The sequence below is a fragment of the Chelonoidis abingdonii genome, chromosome 7 (assembly GCF_003597395.2).
Source record: "Chelonoidis abingdonii isolate Lonesome George chromosome 7, CheloAbing_2.0, whole genome shotgun sequence".
In the NCBI taxonomy this organism is placed as follows: domain Eukaryota; kingdom Metazoa; phylum Chordata; order Testudines; family Testudinidae; genus Chelonoidis; species Chelonoidis abingdonii.
In genome coordinates, this window is record NC_133775.1 from 17,179,553 (window position 1) to 17,201,833 (window position 22,281).

The 22,281-nt window shown below is 38.0% G+C and overlaps 1 protein-coding gene across 4 annotated transcripts in view; it reads left to right on the forward strand.

Annotated features, from left to right (window-relative positions):
- Positions 1 to 22,281, forward strand: part of NFIA (nuclear factor I A) — a 303,610-nt gene that overhangs the window by 148,297 nt on the left and 133,032 nt on the right. For all 4 annotated transcript variants that reach the window (XM_032795522.2, XM_032795524.2, XM_032795527.2 and 1 more), the window contains exon 3: positions 20,024 to 20,089. In XM_032795522.2, coding sequence (XP_032651413.1) covers positions 20,024 to 20,089 — 66 coding nt within the window. The remainder of the gene's footprint in view (positions 1 to 20,023; positions 20,090 to 22,281) is intronic.

The following is a 22,281-nucleotide window of genomic DNA, read 5'->3' on the forward strand; positions in this document are numbered from 1 at the left end:
ACTTATTCTTTGGTTTAATTTTCTTTTGAACATGAAATGGGTTTAACCAAACACTGTCTGCGCTACACTCACCCACACAGAGAGAGAGAGAGTTTGATTTAATATACATATAATCGTGTGTGTTTCTTTATGTTTACTATAGTGACAGATATAGTTAAGTTTGCAAAATAGTTTCCATTATAACCTCTTCTTTTACCATCATCATACTTCAAGTATGCAATTTTCTCTGCCTGGTCTTTGCTGGAAAGTACACCATTGTGAAAAGTTTGAGCAAAATTCCTTTAACCATATGCTTTTAGTAATTTTATAGCAGAAAAAATACACTTTTCTCTTGTCAAAAAATTCTAACCTCACTTTTATAAAGGACTACAGCAAAAAAAGCTGAAATTCAAAACTTTTTAAAAGAATAGTCCTTCGTGAGGCACAGTGTCTTTATAAGTTTGGGAGGAAAAATTGAAGAATCATTTCTGGGCATGCCCAGGGGGCATATACACTAACATTAGCCAAATTCTTTGCCTTTGTACTACTGAGGCCAGGTCTACACTGCGACTTTAAATCGGTTTAATGGCCGATATACCGATTTAACGCTGTATCCGTTCACACGACGTCGTCATTAATATCGAGTTAAACGGCTCCTTAAATCGATTTCGGAACCCTCCCCAAACGAGAGGAGGAGCGCTAAATTCGATAGTGATAACTCGGATTAGGGTTCATGTGGACGGAATCGACGTATTGGCTCCGGGCGGCATCCCAGGTGCAGCACTGACCGCTCTGGACAGCAATGAACTCGATGCAGCGGCAGGTAAACAGGAAAAGCCCGCGAACTTTTGAATTACATTCCTGCGTGCCCAGCGTGGAGCTCTGATCAGCACGGCTGGCGATGCAGTTTGAAATCGAAAAAGAGCTCCAGCATAGACCGTACGGAGAGAACTAGGTCTGATCGCTGTATGGGAGACAAATCTGTTGTATGCAGCTCCGTTACAGAACACGAAATGCCAAAGCGTTTAATAAAAAACCAGGATACACAGCGCTGTGTGACAAGCGTAACGGGAAGCCAAGACTCAAATGGACGCTCATGAAGGAGGGAGGGGGTACTGAGGACTCCAGCTATCCCACAGACCACAGCAGTCTCTGAAATTATTTGCATTCTGCTGAGCTCCCAATGTCTGTAGTTCAAACACAGTGTCTGGCGTGGTTCAGGGAACAGCTCCTCAGTTTATTCCCCACCACACGTGAAAAAAAAAAGGAAAGATTGCTGTGGCTATGCGTTTGCTCAATGCACTCCGCGAAAAACGGCCAAAGGCTGTCTGCTGCCTTCACAAGGAGGGGTGAGCGTAACCCAGCACACACCCGGGCAGTGTTTTCTGCCCCATCAGGCACTGTGCTCTCAACACGGAAGGGGAACTATGGGATAGCTGCGGAACAGCTACCCACAGTGCCACCGCTCCTGAAATCGATGGTAGCTTTGGACCATGGACGCAAACAATCGATTTCGGGATCCCACTGTGGACGCGCTAAACCAATTTTATTAGATCTGTTTTGTAATATCGGTTTAAGCTAATTCGAAATAATCGTGCAGTGTAGACGTACCCTGAGATACAGACCAGGTGGCTGCTACAGTTAGTCTGCAGATGGGATAACTTTCATGAGGACATTCTTTATTAACTCCTGTGATCTAGGTGGGTGTTGTTTGGAACCAGAAGCAGTAGGTTCTATTGCCGAGGTTGTATCTGTGCCATTTAGCTGGCAGTGATTGTCTGTTGTCTGTAGTGCATAGTTTAATCAATCACGCCACACTTTGTGTAGCTTTTTAGATATATTCCTTGCTCTTCAGCTGCTTTTTTAGGTTTGTGATTTCATACACTGTATGTAAATATGTTGCCACCTGTCCCATTTTTTCCCCGCATAATTTTCTCATATTTGACAAGGGGTCCTGTGTCCCATAAATCTGTGGTGTCATTAGGGGGCTTTAATAATTTGCAGCAAAATAAACAACTCTTGGGTCCCATAAAATGTAATCACATTGTGCTGCAGTATCACGACACATTAATTTCTCCCATTGGAAAATCTCCCATTGGTGCCAACTTAGAGGGGAAAAAAAGAAAAATAATATGTAAATACAAATATGATTAGACCCTCACTGAGTCACCAGACAAGCCAAGCACCAGCATTCTGAGGGTGAATGACATAAATGATGTCATAAATCCGAGGGACACGAACTGCAAAACAAAACAAACAAAAAAATCCCAGAATTTTACATTCATTTGTTTGAGATCGCAACCAGTATTACTACTGGAGATCTGTGGTTGGCTGAGAGCATCACATGAACTAAACTTCAGAAGCATCATTAAAGAGGAACATGTGATTAACTGTTCATACTGTGAGTAGTCCATTTACAACCAACTGTTCCGCTTGCATTTGGAAAAGTTAGGAACATGTGTAAGTCTTTGCAGGATTGGGGACGCAAGTTATAATAAACTCTTTATTGCTGGGACTGTTTTTGGTTGTGACATGTAACACAGTGGAGTCTTGATCTTGACTGGTGCCTGTAGGTACTATTGGAAATGATAATACAATGAATAAGGGACTTTACAATCTATGGCTGTAATTCATTAAGTAAAGACCAATCCTGGGCCTTCTGAAATTGATGGGAATCTTGCCATCATCTTCAGTGGGACCAGACTTTGGCCATAGGTGGTTTAAAATAGTTTGATCTGTACCCTCTGGTACAACTATAATTTTCAGATCCTTATGTTTCATGCATTGCAGTTTTCTTTGTGCTCATACCGTCTAATACTATCTTTCCATGCGCTAGAATATAAAAATGAACGGCAACTACTTTTCCTACAGTAAGATATCAAGGATACAGTATATTGTAGGGGTACTAGATTAAAATAAGTCAACACACATTTTTTTTGGTTTGAAAAATATCAGTGCAACGGAGGTCAGTTAAATTGTAAATCCAGTTCTAAATGTATATATAATACATATGACTGCACACTGTAAATTTGTTTTATAGATTTTCATTGAATTGCTGCACAGTCTAATGCTAATTGTAAAATGTTTCCAGTTTATCTGAGGCCACTGAATAACTTCAGGCATGATGGTTGGGGTGATGGAGAGTTAAACCTAGCAGGAACCAGGAGAAGTGAAGGAGGGCAAAGTGGGTATACTGGAGAGGTCATGGTTGTGCTGCTTGCAAGGGGACATGCCAGGGGGGAGCCAGTGGAGCATTCTGGAGACCCAGCAGATTTTCTAGTGGAAATCAATTCAGTATTTGGGTCCTGACTTCTTAAGTCAATGGAAAGACTCTTTGGGCATGTGCAGTAGGCTAGGATGTGAATTTAAAGCACACTAGTTACTCTTCACTAACTCCCTTACTACGCACCAAGAGTATCCTGAGGCAGTTTAGCTTTCCGCACTTCCAAAATGTATTAAGCTAATGCAAACAAAGGCACTTAGTGCACACACATTAAGAGCATCCACATGAGGAGTTAGTGCAGAGTAACTAGTGCTTACCATGTGGATGAGCCCTTACTGATTTAAGTAGGTTTTGGGTCAGGGTCTTAATGCTGCCAAATTATCTTCTCCTTGTGTCTTTGAGAGAGGAGTAGGAGACACGGCCATTAGAAGTATGCTGTCAGAGAAGGAGAAGTACCATAGAGTCTCTCTCTCCCTGCAGGGGTATTTTTGGATCCACACGCATGGATCTGAAATCAGTGAGGTTTCTAACCCATACCTGTTGCCCCTTTCCTGAGATCAGATGCCTTTTGGAGAGAGGATGCCAAAGTTCTGTTTGCCGAGTTCCCAGCAGATTTTGTCCCCTCCCATGGGATTTTTTTATGGACCAAGACAGTTTAAATAATGCAGTGAGCTGGGAATGTTTTTAGATGGGTTAATTCTAAAATGGATTATCCTAATTTCTCATATGTAAGAAGAAAACTGCTTTAGTCCTCCTCTAGATATTACAGTTTGTTTAGGTTCAGTTGTTTTACCATGTCTTTATTAAGAATGTAGTGTAGATGTAGCTGTGTAGGTCCCAGGATATTAGAGAGGCAAGGTGGGGGAAATGATCTCTATTATTGGACCAGCTTCTGTTGGTGAGAGAGACAAACTCGAAAGCTTGTCTCTTTCTGTCTGGCTTGAAAGCTTGTCTCTCTCACCAACAGAAGTCAGTCCAATAAAAGATATTACCTCACCCACCTTGTCTCTTTATTAAGAATAACTGTTAGGATAGAGATAGCTGCCAGGGAAACTGAAGGGCCCTGGTCTCTTTCTCAAGCTAATAAAATGATATTTTAAAATAGATTCCATGTATTTTTATACTGGAATAATTACCAGTTCTAGATTAAATCCAATCTGTGTTCATGTTGTTTATTTGAGATAGGATTTTCAAAGAGCCCAAGTTAGTTAGATGCTCAAGTCTTATTAAAATTAAAATTCTATGGGTCATGGGCACCTATCTCCGATAGGCTCCTTTGAAAATCCCAGCTTCATTGCTAGGTCTCATCTCACGTCAGACTGAGGGAGAAACCCCAGCTGATCATAAAGTTGTTACTTTTGAGCATTACTGATTGTGGGATCCCATCACATGAAAATGTCTAGCTTGCATTGTCTATATGAATGTATGAATACCGGAGAAGTGGATCTAATTTAGCTTCAGTTTCTGAAGCATTACAGACAATGCAGTGGCACTTTTCAGTAGATATTGCTTACTTTTCCCCAGGATTACAAATATTTGAATAGAATTATTCCATCAGCTGGACACATTTTCCATCCCATTTCTGCTCGAACAGTAGTATAATTTAGTGTTGATTTAAAAGACAGTCTGCCTTAAAGCAGATTGCAGAGTTTGCACACTGTGAATTGTAATTAAAGTATAAGGGGTTCTTATTATGTCAACAACTGGCATGAGAACCCCTGAGCAGCAGGTGACCCCAAACATGTGAGGTTTGTGACAGCTAGGATTCTTCTTTCACTGGTTTAGCAATCTGAAAGACCAAATTGAAAGAAGCCCAGAGGCTGTATATTTCATTAGGTCCCAAGGGAAGTGTGGGATACAGCTTCCTTCTGCTTCCCTGGGACATAGCCAAAAAGTTTCTAGAGGCTCTGTTTTTGACAGAGGCTTGCTGAAGGTGGGAGGGGGGACCTTCCGCAAGTCACCCATAGGACCATAAATTTGACATTTCCCACAGTTTCTTTGAGTCAGTGATGTTGCTGTGTCAGCAATATGTCCCAAATCTTGTGCTTTGTGTTGTTTGAAATGGAACAGTTAAACGTTCAGGGGAACTAAAATGTTTTTCTTCATTGTCCAATAGTTTGTCTGGTGCAAAACCACAAAGGATTATAAAGTACACATCTCAAAACAGGGTTTAGCTTTATCGAAAAGTATGTGTACTGTGCACACTGCTACAGTGTATACCTTTTTAAAATGAAAAAGAAAGCAGAATGTAGAAATAAAGATGACATTTCTTACAGTAGATAAAGCAGAACAGCACCAAAAAATATATATGTAGGACTTGATTGCAAGAGTGATAAGAAAAGGAATTTTATGCAAATACTGGGCTAAGCTCATCCCTAGTGTTATTCCATTGAAATCAGTCAAAACTTGGCTCAAAGAGTGAATTGTGGTGCATACTAGTCTATAATGTATTAACATGCTTTGAGAACTTAATGTTGAAAATCAATAGATTCTTCATCCTCAGTCCGTCCTGTCCTTTTGTGATTGACCCACAGCCATAACCTGTAGAAACTTGTACTTTTCGAGTTCCTGCAAAACACTCATCCACACTTTTTCTGCCTCTACAGGAAAAAAAATTGACACAGCAACTCTATTAGTACTCTTTCCTCTTTGACTTGTATCTGTGTCTATGTGTGTTCAGCCTTTTCATCTTTGTTAATGAAGTTTTACTAAAAACTTGTCACAAGAAATTTAAAAAATGAAGAGTACTCACCTCATATAAACTACTTAGAAATTTTTTATTTCACACACTCACACACAGATAGATCTATCAGTCTATCTGTTGATCTATCTATCCATCCTGTGACCATCACTGTAGTGTCTGAGTACTTCCCATCACAGTGATCAGCTGTTGTATCTTATCTCGGTTCCCAGATATCTCTGTAAGTCCCAAAACATCTTAGCACCACCTTACTGTACAAATCTCATGATGGAAAAGGGTTTGCTGGTCTTTTTAGTACATAAATCCATATTTATACTTTTAATATTAGGGAGCAACTTGTCTAGCAGTGAGAAGAGGGGATTGGGTTTCTTCACTCCCGAGCACAGTTATCAGTTCTGCCACAAATCTGGTGAGTGGCCTTGGTCAAGTCACATAACCTACTGAGTTTCACTATAATTAGATTGCATAATGACAGATATTTTACAGATGTGATAGATCAGATTAGAGAAAGATTAAATAGATTTCAGAGTACTTCTGGGCCTTAGGGCTTGTCTACACTGCCTTGCAATTGGGATTACAAGGATATGAACAGTGCTGCTCTGTAACTCCCCCGTGTGGACACTGTGGGCGTGAACTAAAAGGTTCCTACTTTGCGTTAACATAGTCCTTTTCAAACAAGACTATAGTGAGAACAAGGAACTTTTTAGTTTGCTCCCATGGGATCCACATAGGGAAGTTACAGTGCTGAACTTTAGTGGGCAATGCTGTTCACACCTATGTAGTCTGAACCACATGCCTTAGTTTGGTATTATAGAGATTTTTAAAAAAAATGGATTTAGTGCTGTATAAGCAGGATTGCACCTGATATAGCTTACCAGTTTCAGGCCTTTTCTTGTGGGCATGTAACTTTTAAAAAGTTAGTATTGCAAACATTTTGCAAGCATTGAATCCATAACAGGGACCAGATATTTTTATGTTATTGAAAACAAAAATATTAAAATGGCCAAAATATTAAGATTTTGAAAATAGCCCAGCCCTACACTGCTTTCCATAAAGATGTGTATTATACACTTATGATCATTCTGACATGATTCTGCCTTTAATTATATTTCTACCTTCAGAAGCTACTGGGCTTTTACACGTATGGAGCGGAGGCCAAATTGGTACTAAGAAATATTTGACCAAGTCCTTTTAATGTTTTAGCTCATACAAAGAGCAATGATGGAAGTGTTCTGTTTGTGATTAGTTTATTTTAACTAGTTTATTTCGGTGAAGACACCCAAATGGCATTTGCCCTGGTAATAGGTGAATCTATATGAAAATATTGTTACCAATAGCCCAGGACGGTATTTATCATAGACCAATGGATCGTTTACAGTTTTATATGGTTTGTCTTCGTTTCTTCGGAGAAGGCTTTGGATTTTTCATGACTAGCCAGCCTACAAATACGACTTCAAAGACGTTTCCAAACTAACACTGCAACTTTAAATTTGGCAAGGATTTAATTTTCCAAAAGCATTTGTGTGATATTTTCTCTGGGAAGTTTTAGCTGCTCTTAGCTAATTTATCGACTACCCGAACTGAAGGTTCCAGACCTCTGTAATATATGCTAAGAGGCATATGCTATAGCACATTAAGTACTGCTGCACAAAATACTCTGTTGTAGGATTCCCATCATTTTTGTCGCAGACATTATTTATGACATTTTAGTCAATATTTGCATGACAGAATGGTCAAAATTATTTTGTTTTAGGCATACCACTGATAGCTGGAGCCATACTCTTTATCATTCTTTTACATTCATTAGTCACTCTGCAGTGTTTTTAACATTTTAAAACACTCACGCAATTCAAAGGCAAATAGATTTCAGCCAAAACTCCTTCAAAATTATCTTTTTCCCTTTGAGTTATTCAGCGATTTTTAACACTTCATATGTTTGATGTTTTTTTCTTTAGTCTCAGCAAGGCAAAGTTTTTGCTGGCTTTGAATACACTAAAGATATGAGTTTGGGAGAAAAAACGCAAGGTAACCTTAACTTAATATGAAAATGTTATCAGACACAGCATAAGGTATAGCCGGCCCCAAAAAAGTATGTATTTGCCTTCTAAACAAAGGGTAATTTTTTATTTTTCGTATTTTACAACAAAACTGATTAGCGAATAGTCTAAGGCAAGAAAATGTTGCTGTTAATAAAGTTTCCTCAGTGTGCCAGAAAGCAGATGGCGGCAACAGAATAGTGTTTTCTTTTGACAGCTTTTCTGAATGCTTTCTAAACCTACAAAAGATTTTGCTATTCGATAATTAAATTTCTGACACTATGATTCTTTTAATCTAAAAACAGAAATAGAAACTGAAACTTAAAATTGTAATCAAGTCAAGCTGTCTGTTCAACAGACCAGACCTGCATCTTTAAAAGTTTGATTGAAATTGTGTCTACTCAGTCCAGTGCTCCGTTTTAGGAGTTCGGGGCTTTTCTGTTTTTCCCTCCTCAAATTTTAGTTTCTCAGCAATGGAAGCAAGTTAAAATGAATTTTAATTAATATTTTCAGAGTGAACACTTTAAGCGTACTCTTTTTTCATGCTGTGTTTTTTCAGTTCCCTCTTTATTTTTTTCCCCATAGTGCACCCTAGTATTCCTCATATCTCCAAGGTTCTGTTGTTCCCTGAGATGTTCATTTTAAATATTATTTCATTCTTTCCTTGCTTATAGCCCTCATACCTTGGATTTTGGTGTAATTTGGCACAATGGTTCTGTATAGAGTCTGCAGGATATCCCTTCTCTATTAGTTTTAACTTTGTCTTCTGCCTGTGTGGCTTATATACTCTGCAGAAGCGCAGTACAGCAAGGCTGCCTAACAAAAAGCCTCTTTCTCTTCTGACTGAATCTGTCTTGTCGATGCCAGCATGATACTGATGCAGCAAAACACATCCTGATTTTTATGGTTATTTAGTTTTCTTTTAAGCTGCAATCTGCAATATTGTGGGAGCAGGAATGTATCTGCAAAGCAGCGATTGGTAAGTATTCTCTGTAGACAGAATCTCCTAACTTTGGAAGATTGCTGCAGACTGACTGCAGTATTTCTGAAATTATTTGCAAAAGGCAGGCAGGTTAGATGAGAGGAAGATGGACTTTGGGGTGTAGTGCTGGTGTCTGGCAAGAAGGAGAGCTTAGAAGTGGCAAGCAGGTTTTTCAGTTACATATATTTCCATATTTTCTTAAGAGGCGTAGTTCACATGAGACTAACGAAAATCTGGAATGGAAATTTTTCAGATGCCACGTTGAACTCCTCAAGTGCAAAGAACAAGGAAAAGACATGTACCGGGGTGGGGGTGGGAGGGGAGGGGGGAAAATGGCACTACAACCAAATATGTACTTAAAAGGAGTTGAGATGAGAGCCAAGAGGCAAGGTGTCAGGTACACCCCATTGAATGAGAGCTGTGAAAACTAAGTTTCTACTATGAATCCCTAATAAAAAATAAGGCTTAAACTTTACTCACATTGATGCTGACTGTAATTTAGTATTGAGCTGATATTGACCAAAACATCTTTTTATTCTTAACTGATCTCACCTATTTTTATTTGTGACATTATTCTTCTTTGTTTATCAAATGAGCCCATTCCCCAGCAGATTCCTCCTTTTGTAAATGTTAGTATATACGTTCTTATTTGAATATTCTTTGAAAACTTTTCTCTTGTAGTTGGTTTTTTTTGTTCGTTTGCTTTCTTTTGTGTAGAGCAGTCAAGTCTTGGGTGAAGTCTAGGAAAAGAATGAGTTTAGCAAAATTCTTAGATTGAAAAATACATTATGTTGCTGATGCCAGGAAACAGCTGGACTGGTATTGGTGCCACAGCTAGGGTTGCCAGTTTTGGTTGGACATATTCCTGGAGGTTTCTTCACATGACATAATCTTTAATTAAAAAATAATCTTTAATTCCTGGAGATTCCAGGACAATCCTGGAGGCTTAGCAAGCCTAGCAACAGCAGCTGTGAGTAGAGAAAAGACCAACTTTTGGAAGATTCTAACTCGGGGGTCAGTACATGCATTTGTTTGTTTTATAGATAGAGGGCAGAACTGCATTGCTGTTAATGCCACCCCTTTAGGGCAATCCAGAGAGCAACCTGGAGATGATCTTGTAATGCTGCGCATCTTGGCTAGAGGAAATGTGCCCCGTTGCAAGTTATTACATGGTTGGGGGAGGATAAAGGATGAGAACTGGCACCAGAATGAATAGCCTAGCAAATGCCACATGCTTGGATCCCTTAGGGGTGGGTTTGTCACAATAAATATATAGCAAAAGGAGGTGTGAGGGTGGGGAGAGATTGATGTGTGTGAATGTGCTGCAGCACAGTGGAGTCTCTGCATATACTGAAAGTGGTGGACACAGTTCTCCTCTCAATACACTGGGGCAGATGCCACTGAAGTCAGTGTGGTTTATACTGGTGTAAAACCTGTTTAGGCCCAGAGAGTTGTACCAAATCATGGGAGAACATCGTCTTCCCTATAATATAATACAGTACAAAGAAATGTACTATTGCAATGAATAATTTAATTAGGTATTGCTATGGAAGGTGCTTCAGTTCAAAGATTCTTGTGGAAGTGATTTGAAGTTGCCTCCAAAAAATGAAGGAAAAGATGGCAGACTACAGGGATCTTACGGGTATGGTTGCACTGCAGTAAAACATCCCCGGCTGGCCCCTGTCAGCAGGCTCAGGCTGCAGGACTATAAAATTGCATTGTAGACGTTCAGGCTCTCACTGGAGCCAGACTCTGGGACTGAGAGGGGAGGATCCCAGAACCTAGTCTCCGGCCCGAGCCCGAACGTCTACATTGTATTTTTATAGCCCTGCAGCCTGAATACTATGAGCCTGAGTCAGCTCACATGGGCCCTTGTGGGTGTTTTATTGCAGTGTAGACATGCCCTAAGGGAGGCTAAAAGGATTCAGTCGGACTGACATTAGTACCAGGCTTTTAAACCACACTTTTTCCATGCAGTACAGTTGGAAGTTTTCTAGTTTAACCATGACAACACCGTAGTTATGATGCCTATGTATAAGAGAGAACAATATCTGGTGTTTAGAGCAAGAGATTGTGGGCCAGGCCTCTTGCCTTCTATTCCCATCTTTTAGACACTGTAGCTCTGGAGATGAATCACTTAATCTCTCCATGCCTCAGGTCATTCATCTATAAAATGGGTATAATATTCACCTTCCTTACAGAGGTATTGTGAGGTTTAACGTAATCCTAATAAAATGCTTTGAGTTCCTCAGATGAAAGCTGTTATATGAGTGCACATTTTTTATTATTAATAGTAATAGTTTCAATGTGTCATTATTTATAATGGTGTTTTTCTAGTTTTATACATTTTTATCAGTTCACACATACTGAAATGTTATAACTCAAATGAGCTTTAATTATTTACAGATTGAAGTTCAGACAAACGCTGTAGAATTACTCTATTGTTTTAAATACCTATATACTGAGCGTGCCTGAACCCTGCTCACCGACACTTTAGGATCATCAATGAAGCCCTTCAGAGTTTTAAACTCTTCATTGGTGCGCATATTCAGAACATTGATGGCTTCTAAATAGAGTGGTTCAAATATTTCAAAGCACTTGAGATTAGTACAGTGTGAAGCAATTTAAAATTATTGTACTGCAGTTAATTTTAAATAAGTGAGCACTGCATCTGTCTAGAAACCCTTATAGATCCAAATGGAAGCGCTCTAAAAAACTGAAATGATCCAATAAATTTAAATCACTTTAAAAGTCATAAAAATGAATAGTGTAAATCGGTTTGTGAGGGACGTAGGCAATTTTTATAGAAAGGAATCCGAGGGTTGAGGCTCAAATTAGATTTTTTATTTTGGGGTTCATGATGATGAAAAATAGGTTAATTTATGTTTCCCAGTGGTTTCTCCTGGCTCTTATTTATTCTGATTTTTTTATTTCCCAAGATTGTAGAGGCTCAGAAATCCAACTTTGCCCCAATTTTTTCCCCATTACAAATATCTTCTCCAAACTTATGTAAACAAGGTATATAAAACAAATAATGGTCCATACCTAGGAAATGCCAAGTATATTTTTAAGTGCAGCTGAAAAATAGTGCAAAATTAAATATTTTACATCATAAAAGCTCATTTTTCTTGTCAGGCTGGATTACTTAGGGAATATGGATTTTTTTACCTCTAAATCATCAATTCAAATATGACCCATGTCAGTAGTTACTAAAATTAATTACAAGCTGATGGCTTTTTGGAGGCCTATGCGAAATGAATTTGTGGTCTCAGTCCAGTTCTTGTAGACAGGGGTCCAGGTTAAAAAGACAGTCTCACAAGTAATAGAGGGCCTGATCCAAACCCCAGTGAAATCAGTGGGAATCTACTGACTTTGGACCAGGCTTATGAAGATATATGGACAGGTTCTTCTCAGATCTCTAGCACTTCAAGGCACGTTTCTGGTAGATACATACAACTCTCTCCGCAATATACTGTTAGGTCTAAAATTCCAAATTATCTTCCCAATATTATGGCCAGAAATTTATTTGTTACCCATGGGATTTACTTGATTATTCCATTTCACATTTTTTCCTAAACTCCATTGAATAAATAGTACCATCGCTTCCTTCTCCATACAGCAACTCAATGTGTTATTGGGGCTATGGTTTACTTCAGGGTAATTTCTGCCTCTTGGCAAATGACTGGTGAGTGTCTGACTATAGTCCTGACACTGATGTGGGACGCCAACCAAATGGTTTCCTGGATGGAGTACGAGCCCCACTTGGTTTTTCAGGATTAGTTAGTAGCTGACATTTGCAAAAAATTGTTTCCAGCTTGCCCCAGGTCTGATGGGGAGTTCCAGAGCTGTGGAATGACAAAAAGCAAAGGGCCCCCCTCTGTAGGGACTTTTTAAGGCCTTACCTTACTTTTAGACAGTTGTCATTATCTTTGTCTAAAGGTCATGGCTAAATTGAATAAAAGGAAAGCTGTGTGTTCCTGTCGATGCACAAAGGCAGTATTGACTTTCCTAATCCAGTTTGGTGAGGGGTGAGAGAATTAAATTAGATATCTAAGCACAGAAATTGAGAGCCTTTGAAAACAAAGATAAGGAGACAGGCTGTATTTTCCCTTTCCTGGGAGCACTGGGCTCAAGATTTTGCAGGTGTGTCATCTGATCCATGGCTTGCATTGATCAAAACTGTGCCAATGCATATTTAATTAGCAAGGGGACCCTGGATGCATTACGGCCATCATCCCTATATTGAATGGACTGTCAGACTTTTTGAATGCTTCCCCACCCCCAACCCTGCTTGGTTGTTTGGGGAGCTTCTGCATTTTGTCTGAGCAGCTAAAAGTTTCTTTGTTTTTAGCTGATGATGCATACAGCACCACTGAGGAGAATACAAACAAGTAAAGTCCTAAAGTGTTTATTTTGTCTAGGAAAAAGGGCTGAACAAATTTGAATCCTTTGGGTTAGGGTAACAGATTTTTGTGTCTTTTGGAATTAAAAAAAAAACAGTTGCATGTTGTTTACTTTAAGAATATTTTATTATAACAAATAAAATGTGTACTATGAGATTCCTTAAGGAATCCTTTGATGACAATTTGAATTAAGTCAAAATTAATGTTTGCTGCTGCAAAGAAATACATAGAAAATGTTCCAGAAATAAATCAATAAGCAGGAATCAAAGGCTGTAAACTGTTTTAAAAACAAACAGTTAGACGTGAATCAAATGCTTGTTTGTAATATCAAGCAGCAAATACGGGAATACACAGATTTCCCACATTCTAGGGCTATCGCATGATGCCAGTAAATCATTCATGGATGGACTCGTGAAAACAAACAAAGTTGATTTAAAATGAAAATCCATTTTGATACAGCTTTGGAGTACTATTATCATTATAGTCAAATTATACATGCTGCTCCCATTTCTTATGACTAAGGAAGCAATGAGGAGTTTTTGCCTCAGACAAGTTAGCTCTGGAGTTTCTGGGATCTCTGTTTCCATCTACCTTGTTACAAAGCCTGATTATTCAGACAAAGTGTTGCTTGATAAACAGATGTAATACACAAAGTCTGCTTAGAATAAAGAGCAACAGACTGTGGGCACATGTTTTGGTCTCATTCAAACTCATCAGCATAGTCTAGCTAGCTGTTTTGTCGCTAGTCTACTTACAGGGTAGCTTAGTAACGTCTTACTGGTGAAGTAATATAAGGAGTTTTTTGCCACAAAAGTTTTGTGGCAAGGCCTCATGGGAAAATCATTTGCATACATCTTGTTACAAAGGCTGACTACTTCCTGGCTTAGACAAAGTGTTGCCTGATAAACAGACTTAACACACAAATGTCTGTCTGGAATAAACAACAGCAAGCTTTGATTTACATTTCCATTATCAAAGATAATCTCTTTCCCAGTGTACAGGAATTAAGAGTCCTTTCCTTATACAAACCAGACTGGCATTGCTGTGATTTTACCACTGCAGAACCCTTGTTCGTGAGTTGAAAGGATGTAACGTACTGTATATGGGGTGCATAAAATAAGAACTAGACGGCTGGTATGGATATATACATGTGTGAGGCAGACGTGTATGATAATGACACATGGGCACTTGGAACACCTTATAAAATAGTTGACTTGAAGGTGATGGCTAGAATTTAAATGTAGATCAGTGTCTTATTTAAAATAAATAATAGTACACACCCCTGTAACTATAAATAGGCGTGGCAGAATTTGATTTTTATTTTTTTTTATAATTTCAATGGATCAATATTTATTTTTAAGCATTTTTAAAATGTTTATCAATTTAAATTTTCACAGTTGCACAAAATGATGGGTTTTAAGCTTTTTTCCCTCAATTTTTATTTATCCAAATTTTCACTGTGCTACGAGGTTGTCAAACAATAGAGGGGTCAGAAAATAATTATTTGGTGACAGTAGACATTGAGATTAAAAAACTAAAGCCTTATAAATTGTTAAAACACAAATTATCAATACCACATGTCAAAATATACAAAATAAATATTCTGAAATGAAACTCTAATGAATTCTCAAGCGGCATTTTTCTTTGCTTCTCTGCAAATTTTAATTATTATTGGTGGAAATATTTTTTTGTCAATTTGTGGGCGTTAGGTGAAATTTACGTTTATCGACATTTGCTGAAATATCTAATCCTTCCAAATCTATCTATAAATGACAATTGTAGTAAATTTAGTAAAAGTAAGTATAAAAAGTCACAATACCTGTGCAGGTTGTGTTTGTAAGTAACTCGTCCCTTAAACTCATACAGGTTTGTGTATAAAGGGATATGATTTAGATTTTTTTACATATATAAATCTTTGGTGTAATCTGTACCCCAAATTATAGATGAAAAATGTATTGCACAAAGACAACCCAGACATATAAATATTTTATTACAAATAGGACTCTGAAACTTGAGTAAAATGTCAGTTCATTATACAATATTTTCCCAATAAAACATGACATGAATGCAAGATTTTACTTGTGCGCTTTTCTAGTGCTTGTGAAAGGTGTGGACTGACAGTACTGAAGAAAGGAGCTCTTTATTTATTTATCCACAGAACAGGGTCAGCATGGGCAGTGTTAATACAGTCTTCCTCATTGATCCCCGCCGTCATGCTTTTCCTCTATCCTGAAGGGACCACCTCTCCCAGTTAGAGGGTAGATACATTTCCATGCCCATTCACACATTGGCTTCTCTGATGAAACCGCTAACAAGGGTTCAGTTGTGATGGGGACACTGGTTTGGTAGGAATTAATCTGACACCCACTAATTCACTTAACATAGAACACCAGATAGCCAAGATAGGTCGCTTAAGGCCTAGCTTCAAGCAGAAACGCTGAGAGGAAGAACATTGCATGTTCTGAATGAAAATGTTAGAGGAGATTTTCTGTTTACCATACAGTACCTCTCCAAGAAAATGTCTTGCCTCTCCAAGGTAGCATAATTATAAGTAGTGAGTAGTGGTAAGTAGATAAGTGTACTTTATCGAACTGCATAAGTAGTTGGTAAAACTATGGTCATTTTCTGTGAGGAAGTAGGATTCCTCTGTGTCTCTGTTTCAGGTCTGTTTCTTCCTTGTCTACAAGTAAGGACTGCAGTGTTAGTCTGTTGATGTTGCTACCACCCAGAACCCAGAGTTTTCAGTGAACCTTTCATATTTCCTTTTTATTGTTGCCAAACAATGGATCACATCTGTTCATTGGCACACATCATGATGAGCCCTTTTTCTACACTGTAGTGAATCTGTGGTCACACACATCAGGGCACCACAATTTACAGTGGTATTGAAACCCAGGACCGCCAGCGTCAGAAAGCACAAATCCCTCCTGCTTGAGCTAAAGGACCGTGCCTGTCCATAGTTTGAGGTCAAGTTCAAGATCAGACTGAGCTCTTCCATATAACACCCACTGTTGTATTGGGATAGCATGTTTTTAAGGGCCTGATCCACAATATCAGAGGCTGCTTCAGAAAATCTGGCCCATTTTGTCTATTTTCACCCTCACTAATAGTTGGCTTCAGGAGATACAGAATAATATAGCTTCAAAATTCCTTTTATTCTGTTTCCCTGTAATGATTATTGATATCAACCCCATCTGAGCCCCGCTAGTCCAGTAACCCAAGTGTACTTTCATGCATGCAAACTCTAGCTACTTTAGGTTAAAATTCTATCGATGGGCTTTTTTTTTTTACCTAAAAAATGCTGTGCTATTCAAGGTTAAGCTTCCTTAAACATAAAACTAAACTCCTGAATTTAAAAAAAAATCAGCAATCCTAATAGTGTTTCCTCACTATAATGTTTCCAACTCCTTCTGAAATCATTTAAATACACCCCTTAATAACATGCACTTTATTGTAACATACAGATTCTTTGGCTTCCTACCAGCCCTAGCTTCAGGCACCAATGAAACTCGTTGCTGCAGGGGGCCCTGGATTCAAGAGGGGCTCCCATCTACTGTATATTTTGTTTTGTATGTTTTTCACTGGCTCTAATTATTGCAGGTGGTAGAATTTAACTGGCAATGTCGCTGCTAAAAGAAATAGGCATAAAGTGTATATAGTGTATTGTGTGAAGCAGCTATCAAATACATAAAGAGAATATCCAGTGAATTGTTAAACTGCTTTATAATAAGTGATTTTATTGATTTCATGCAAATACTTATAAAACAGTCTTTCATTTATATCTATCATCATTTATGGACAAAATTTAATTTATTTCTCTAGTCACCTGTTTGGCTAACGGACTCAGCAGAACTGACATCCCTCCCACAATATCAGAACCCACAAAACATGAAACATTCAGAAAGCTGGGGTTTAAAATTTCCTTAATCAAAATGAAAAATTGTGCAAGCTATTGCCAACTCAGGAAAAAGTGAGATGGGCTGTGAACAAAAACTATGCAGTCCTCAACAAGGTTATAAAATACAATGGCACTGAATTTTGCCAATCCTTTAATTGTGTGATGGCTTTATATGTGCCAGATCATCTGCAGCATCTGAATAAAACCAGGGAAACAAAATTCTGCATAGAAACATTTTGGTTAAGTGCCTTCTTCAGTGTTCTTTTCAGGGGTTTCCATGAGACGGTACCTTGCATGACAATTCTGAGCAGACTTTTGCCCAGTTAGTATTTTTGGGAGCCTTAGATGATCTGTATCACTGTATTTTTAAAAACACATTTTACTGCATTTTATTTTCCTTCGCCCGTTTGCAAACACTATAGTTTTTTGGGGGTATTTTTTACATGAGGAGAAGGTTGCAGAAAAATAGGATTTGTAGCTAAATGTGAAAAAAAAAAGTCAAGACTCAATATGCTAACAAATGTTCTGGGCTCACTGTCTGTCTTGCCACTAATTCTGGTGTCTGGAGCGTGGCGCTAAACATATACAAAAATGCATTATTTGTATCTCAGCATCCAGAGAGAAAGTCTGAGTTTCTGTGCCGAGTACAGGATATGGAGCATCAATGAAGAGCGAAGGTGCCACACTGGGTATCAGAAGTGTGCCAGCTTGCATGTACTAGTGATCAGCCATTCCCGCTGCTGTCTAAATGCATTTTAAAATATTTTTTTAGTTATTCATCTTATTTCCATATTTCTTTACTGTCTGTTTTTAAAAATAAATATTTTTACTACATTTTAACATAATTTTAGTTGTAACGGTCAAATAGTGATTGAACAATGACTTGGTGGGGGAAAAAAAAACATAATGCATGTCCTATGCTGTGAAATATGTTGATTTAGTCCTTGAATGTTGACTGGATTTTTAACCTTTGTGGTACCAAAAACATAAAACTTCGGTGAAAATATGGTGTCCAGAATATGGCAATGCTGAGGATAGGCTTATATGGACTATCTGCTAACCAGGATCTGAGTTTAGAGATAATGCTAACCCACGAAGTTGATATTTAAAATAAAATGTTAGCAACAAAATTTAAATTTAAGATCTTTGTCAAGCTTCCTTTAGGAAGTGTTTAAAATAATACATTTAGAAGCTGGAGGAGAAGATAGTTCTTAGAGATAAATAGTAATGTTGTGGGATATCACATTGTCAGTTTTTTTAGCTGAACTTCACGTTGATTTTAACTGCAGATATCTACCCTGGATACTAAACATCTTTAATGTTCATATTACAAACTTGATGAAAATTATGTTGTGTGCACCTTTTATTAGATGTCGTGTTTAATTTATACGGAACTGTCCTTTAAGCTTTTTCACAATAGTTAATGGATAGGGTAGCAGGTAAAATTTTAAAAAATATTTAAAATATGCATTTTCTTTATAGTACTCAGTGGTAATTAAAATCTTCATTTGCTTAAAAGCAGGGGCCTTTTAAAAGCAATAAATTAGCATTGCTTGTCCCAAGGTCTCCAGTAGTGCTGCTTCTTTCAGTGCTATTAATACCTCAAAGAAATAGAAAGGGTGGTGTTATCACTCTATTGCAATAGAAGTAAGATTTTCAATTTAATCACAGTTAAGTGTCATGACCTTTTGATCTTGCATGGACTTCGTACTGAAATGTAGTCCAATTTCAGACAGCTAATTCTAAACCTTGCACAGTCAAGGTGAGGAAATAGGTTTACCACAAATGTAGATTTTTTTTTAATACAGTAACAAATGGTTTCATTCCTTAAGTGTGTTTGGAGTTAAAACTTTTTTAAAGGTTTAAATTTATCCCAAATTGTTCTTTTACCCAAAATTGATAAAGTGTGATTTCTTTTAACTCTGTAATGTTTCTGTTGATCTTAAGAAAACCTAGTTAAGAGGTTGAGTTTTTCTTTAGAAAATATTTTTCACACATATAAAGCATTTTTTTCCAATCTGAAGAGCAGACAGTTAAAAATAATTATGAAACAAAAATCTTGTTTACCCAAAGCTTTTGCTAAAAATCCTTATTTTTTAAGTAAAAGCACCTTTTTAGTACAAAAGAAATGATCTTATGGGTCATTTTATTGTTTCAGGCCAATGTATTAGTAGGATAATTGGCGACTTCTAAATAGGAACCTGTAGAACTCATTATTGGTGCGTGTTCTGAAGCCGTTGGTTCAGCATCTGATCTCGCTTTACACCGTGTAAATGAGGAATAATGCCATTTATTTCAGTCTGCTACACCAATGTACCCGCAGTGAAAGCATGATGAGAATCAGGTCTTCTATCTGTATTGTGAATTTCTGTTGCTGTAACGTATAGACAGTAATCAGAACATGTTAGTTAGCATCACTTTTATAGTTAGTTACTGTTACATGCCAGTTTAAAAATATGTTTTGACTCTGGATTAAGTCTCAGGTTTGTATGCAACATACAAACTGCATTATAAAAAAATGTAGAAAAGCAGTTTAAATCAGGCTTCCTCTAAAGAGACTATTTCTCTAAGCCTAATTTATGCTAATGCACAGACTGAACACTCCATGCAATGATGTAAACAAGATACAATTTCTTCTTAGCATAAATATGACGAGGGCACTGGCCTCCTAGCATTGTCATGTCCTAGTGCAACATTCCTGTCCTTAGCTTGTACTTTCAACCTTTTAAGGAAGTCTGGCGCCTGTGATCTACTTTCCACAGCAGACCGTGTAATTTTTGGCTGTATTTTATGTTTTTCAGATTCAAGTCAATCTGAAAGTCCCAGCCAGCCAAGTGAAGCTGATATTAAGGACCAGCCAGAAAATGGTAAGTTCTTACCTGCTGCTAATTTGGAGTATTATAATAATCCATGTTTACAAGGATTTTCATTTTCAGGTAGTAAGTGCATATGTCTAGAATGTAAAGACTCAGTCTTTGAACAATCGACTAGAGATCTCCACAAATGAATGGTGCTGCTTCTTCGTAGTTAAATGCCATGGCTTCACAAAATAAGAGTAGCATTTGTCTCTACAATCCTGGAAGGAGATCTTTATTCCATTAAAAATTGCTTTAATTAGGGGGATGCTGTAATAGAGCCCACTGCATGCAGCACTGGGGCTTATTTCGTTGTAGCAGAGGCTTTCAATCCATGGGTCATGAGTCATGACCCACTAGGGGGTGCCTGCAGCTTTACTTACATTTTTATCTGTGTGCTTTTAACGTCATTTTGTTTATTGATGTTTTCATCATAACGGAACACTCTGAAGTACCTGACTCACAGCGTCTGTCCCGTTCATCATTTTAGATTGCGGGATTTCAAATCGTCCTGCAAAACAAAACAGTCACTTTGAAGTACTATAATTTTTCTGTGACCACTTCTCTCTGCCCCTAAAAAGTACACACAGTAAAACTGACAGGCAGTCCTCCTGAAGCACTGATACTCTCGAAGCAGGACTGGAAATCTATGAACACAGCAGCCACTCAAACTATTAACCACTTCTTGAGTTATAAAAGTTTTTTCAGAGCTGTCTGTATTTTCATTGGCATGCTTCTGAGAGGGAGGTAGTATTACATGGAGAGAAGAGATGCAGTAGGACTCAAATCTTAATTTGCTGCTTCTTTTTCTACTTTTATTTCTAAAGCTTGTTTCTGAAGACAGCTATTCAACTTTTATTAGAAAGCAGGCTCATGGCTGTGAATTTTAAGAATACTGCAGTGAGACTGCTGCATTGTTTTAATAGGGAATCGTAAGCACAGAAGTCCCACTGAGAAAGGCTAAGCCATAAGGTCACTGCTGTGAGCAGGTACTAGTATTCTCTGAGGTGGGACAGTTTCTAAGTAGAAGTAATGGCTGTGTGGAATTGAACCCATGGAAGGGCCATTACTGCTGGTTTCCATTGTAAAAGGGCCCAGAGAAGCAGTTGCTGTCAGTAATTGAGCTAGGGGATTGTTTGTGAAAAGGTAGATGAAGATACAAAAGAAAGAGCTTGAGGTAAAAACAATGCCCTTCTCTTTCCCCCAAACACCGCCCCCCAAAAAACACAACCCAACAACAACAGCCTAGCATCTTTGTCAATTGAAATTCTGTACCTTCTGTTACTACAGAGAATTATTTCATTAGTGCTTGGAATCAAGAAATGATGACATCCAACACTGGAGATAATTGAAACTGAGACAATCCCTGGTTATTCTGAATTTTTTTCTGATGTTTCTAAAAATGGTACTTATAATTATTAGTAGTAAGTGTATATATTGTAGTAGCATCGAGAGGCCCCGGTTGAGAGTGGGGCCCCATTGTGCTGGATTCTGTCTAAACACAGAAAAAAGGCTTGTAACATCTGCCCTGTAGGGCTTACAATCTAAAGCCCCTTTCACACTTATGGGAGCATTAAAAATCTCTCTCATATCGGATTTCTATATATATAAGAGAGATTCTCATTTCCCTTTAACAAATCCACGAGATTGCTTTTTGATTTGGTGTGTTTTTATTGCTGCCTCTCTTCTTTATGGTACATCACTGTTTCCTTTAATGTTTTGAATGTTTATATTCAATACTTGACTAGTAAATAAACAAGTCACGAATAGGGATAAGATAGAAATGGTGGTGCTCAGATCTGGATTCCATTTGGATTAGAGTTCAGAGTTAGAGTTTAGGATTCAAGGCAGAATAGAGCTAGTGTTTATATTCAATGATATCAAAATCTTAAGAGCTTTTCTCAGGAAATTTCAGCATCACACTCTAAAAATCTCATGGTGTCAGGTGATGTGGTGAGATGTCCAGCGTTCTGGATCACTATTTCGCTCCCTCTGAAATTTGAAAGGTTTCAAATTTGAGGGCCTTTGTTCTGCTCATCTCTAGCCAGAACATCTGAAAACATTTTTCTGACTATTGAATGACGGTGTCTAGCTTCTCTTATCAGTGCTGTTTTACAACAATTATAATTTATTGCAAAAGGATTGCCAGGTTTGGAGATGAATTGGCTAAACTGTGAAATCTGTTCCACCAGTTCTGAATTTTT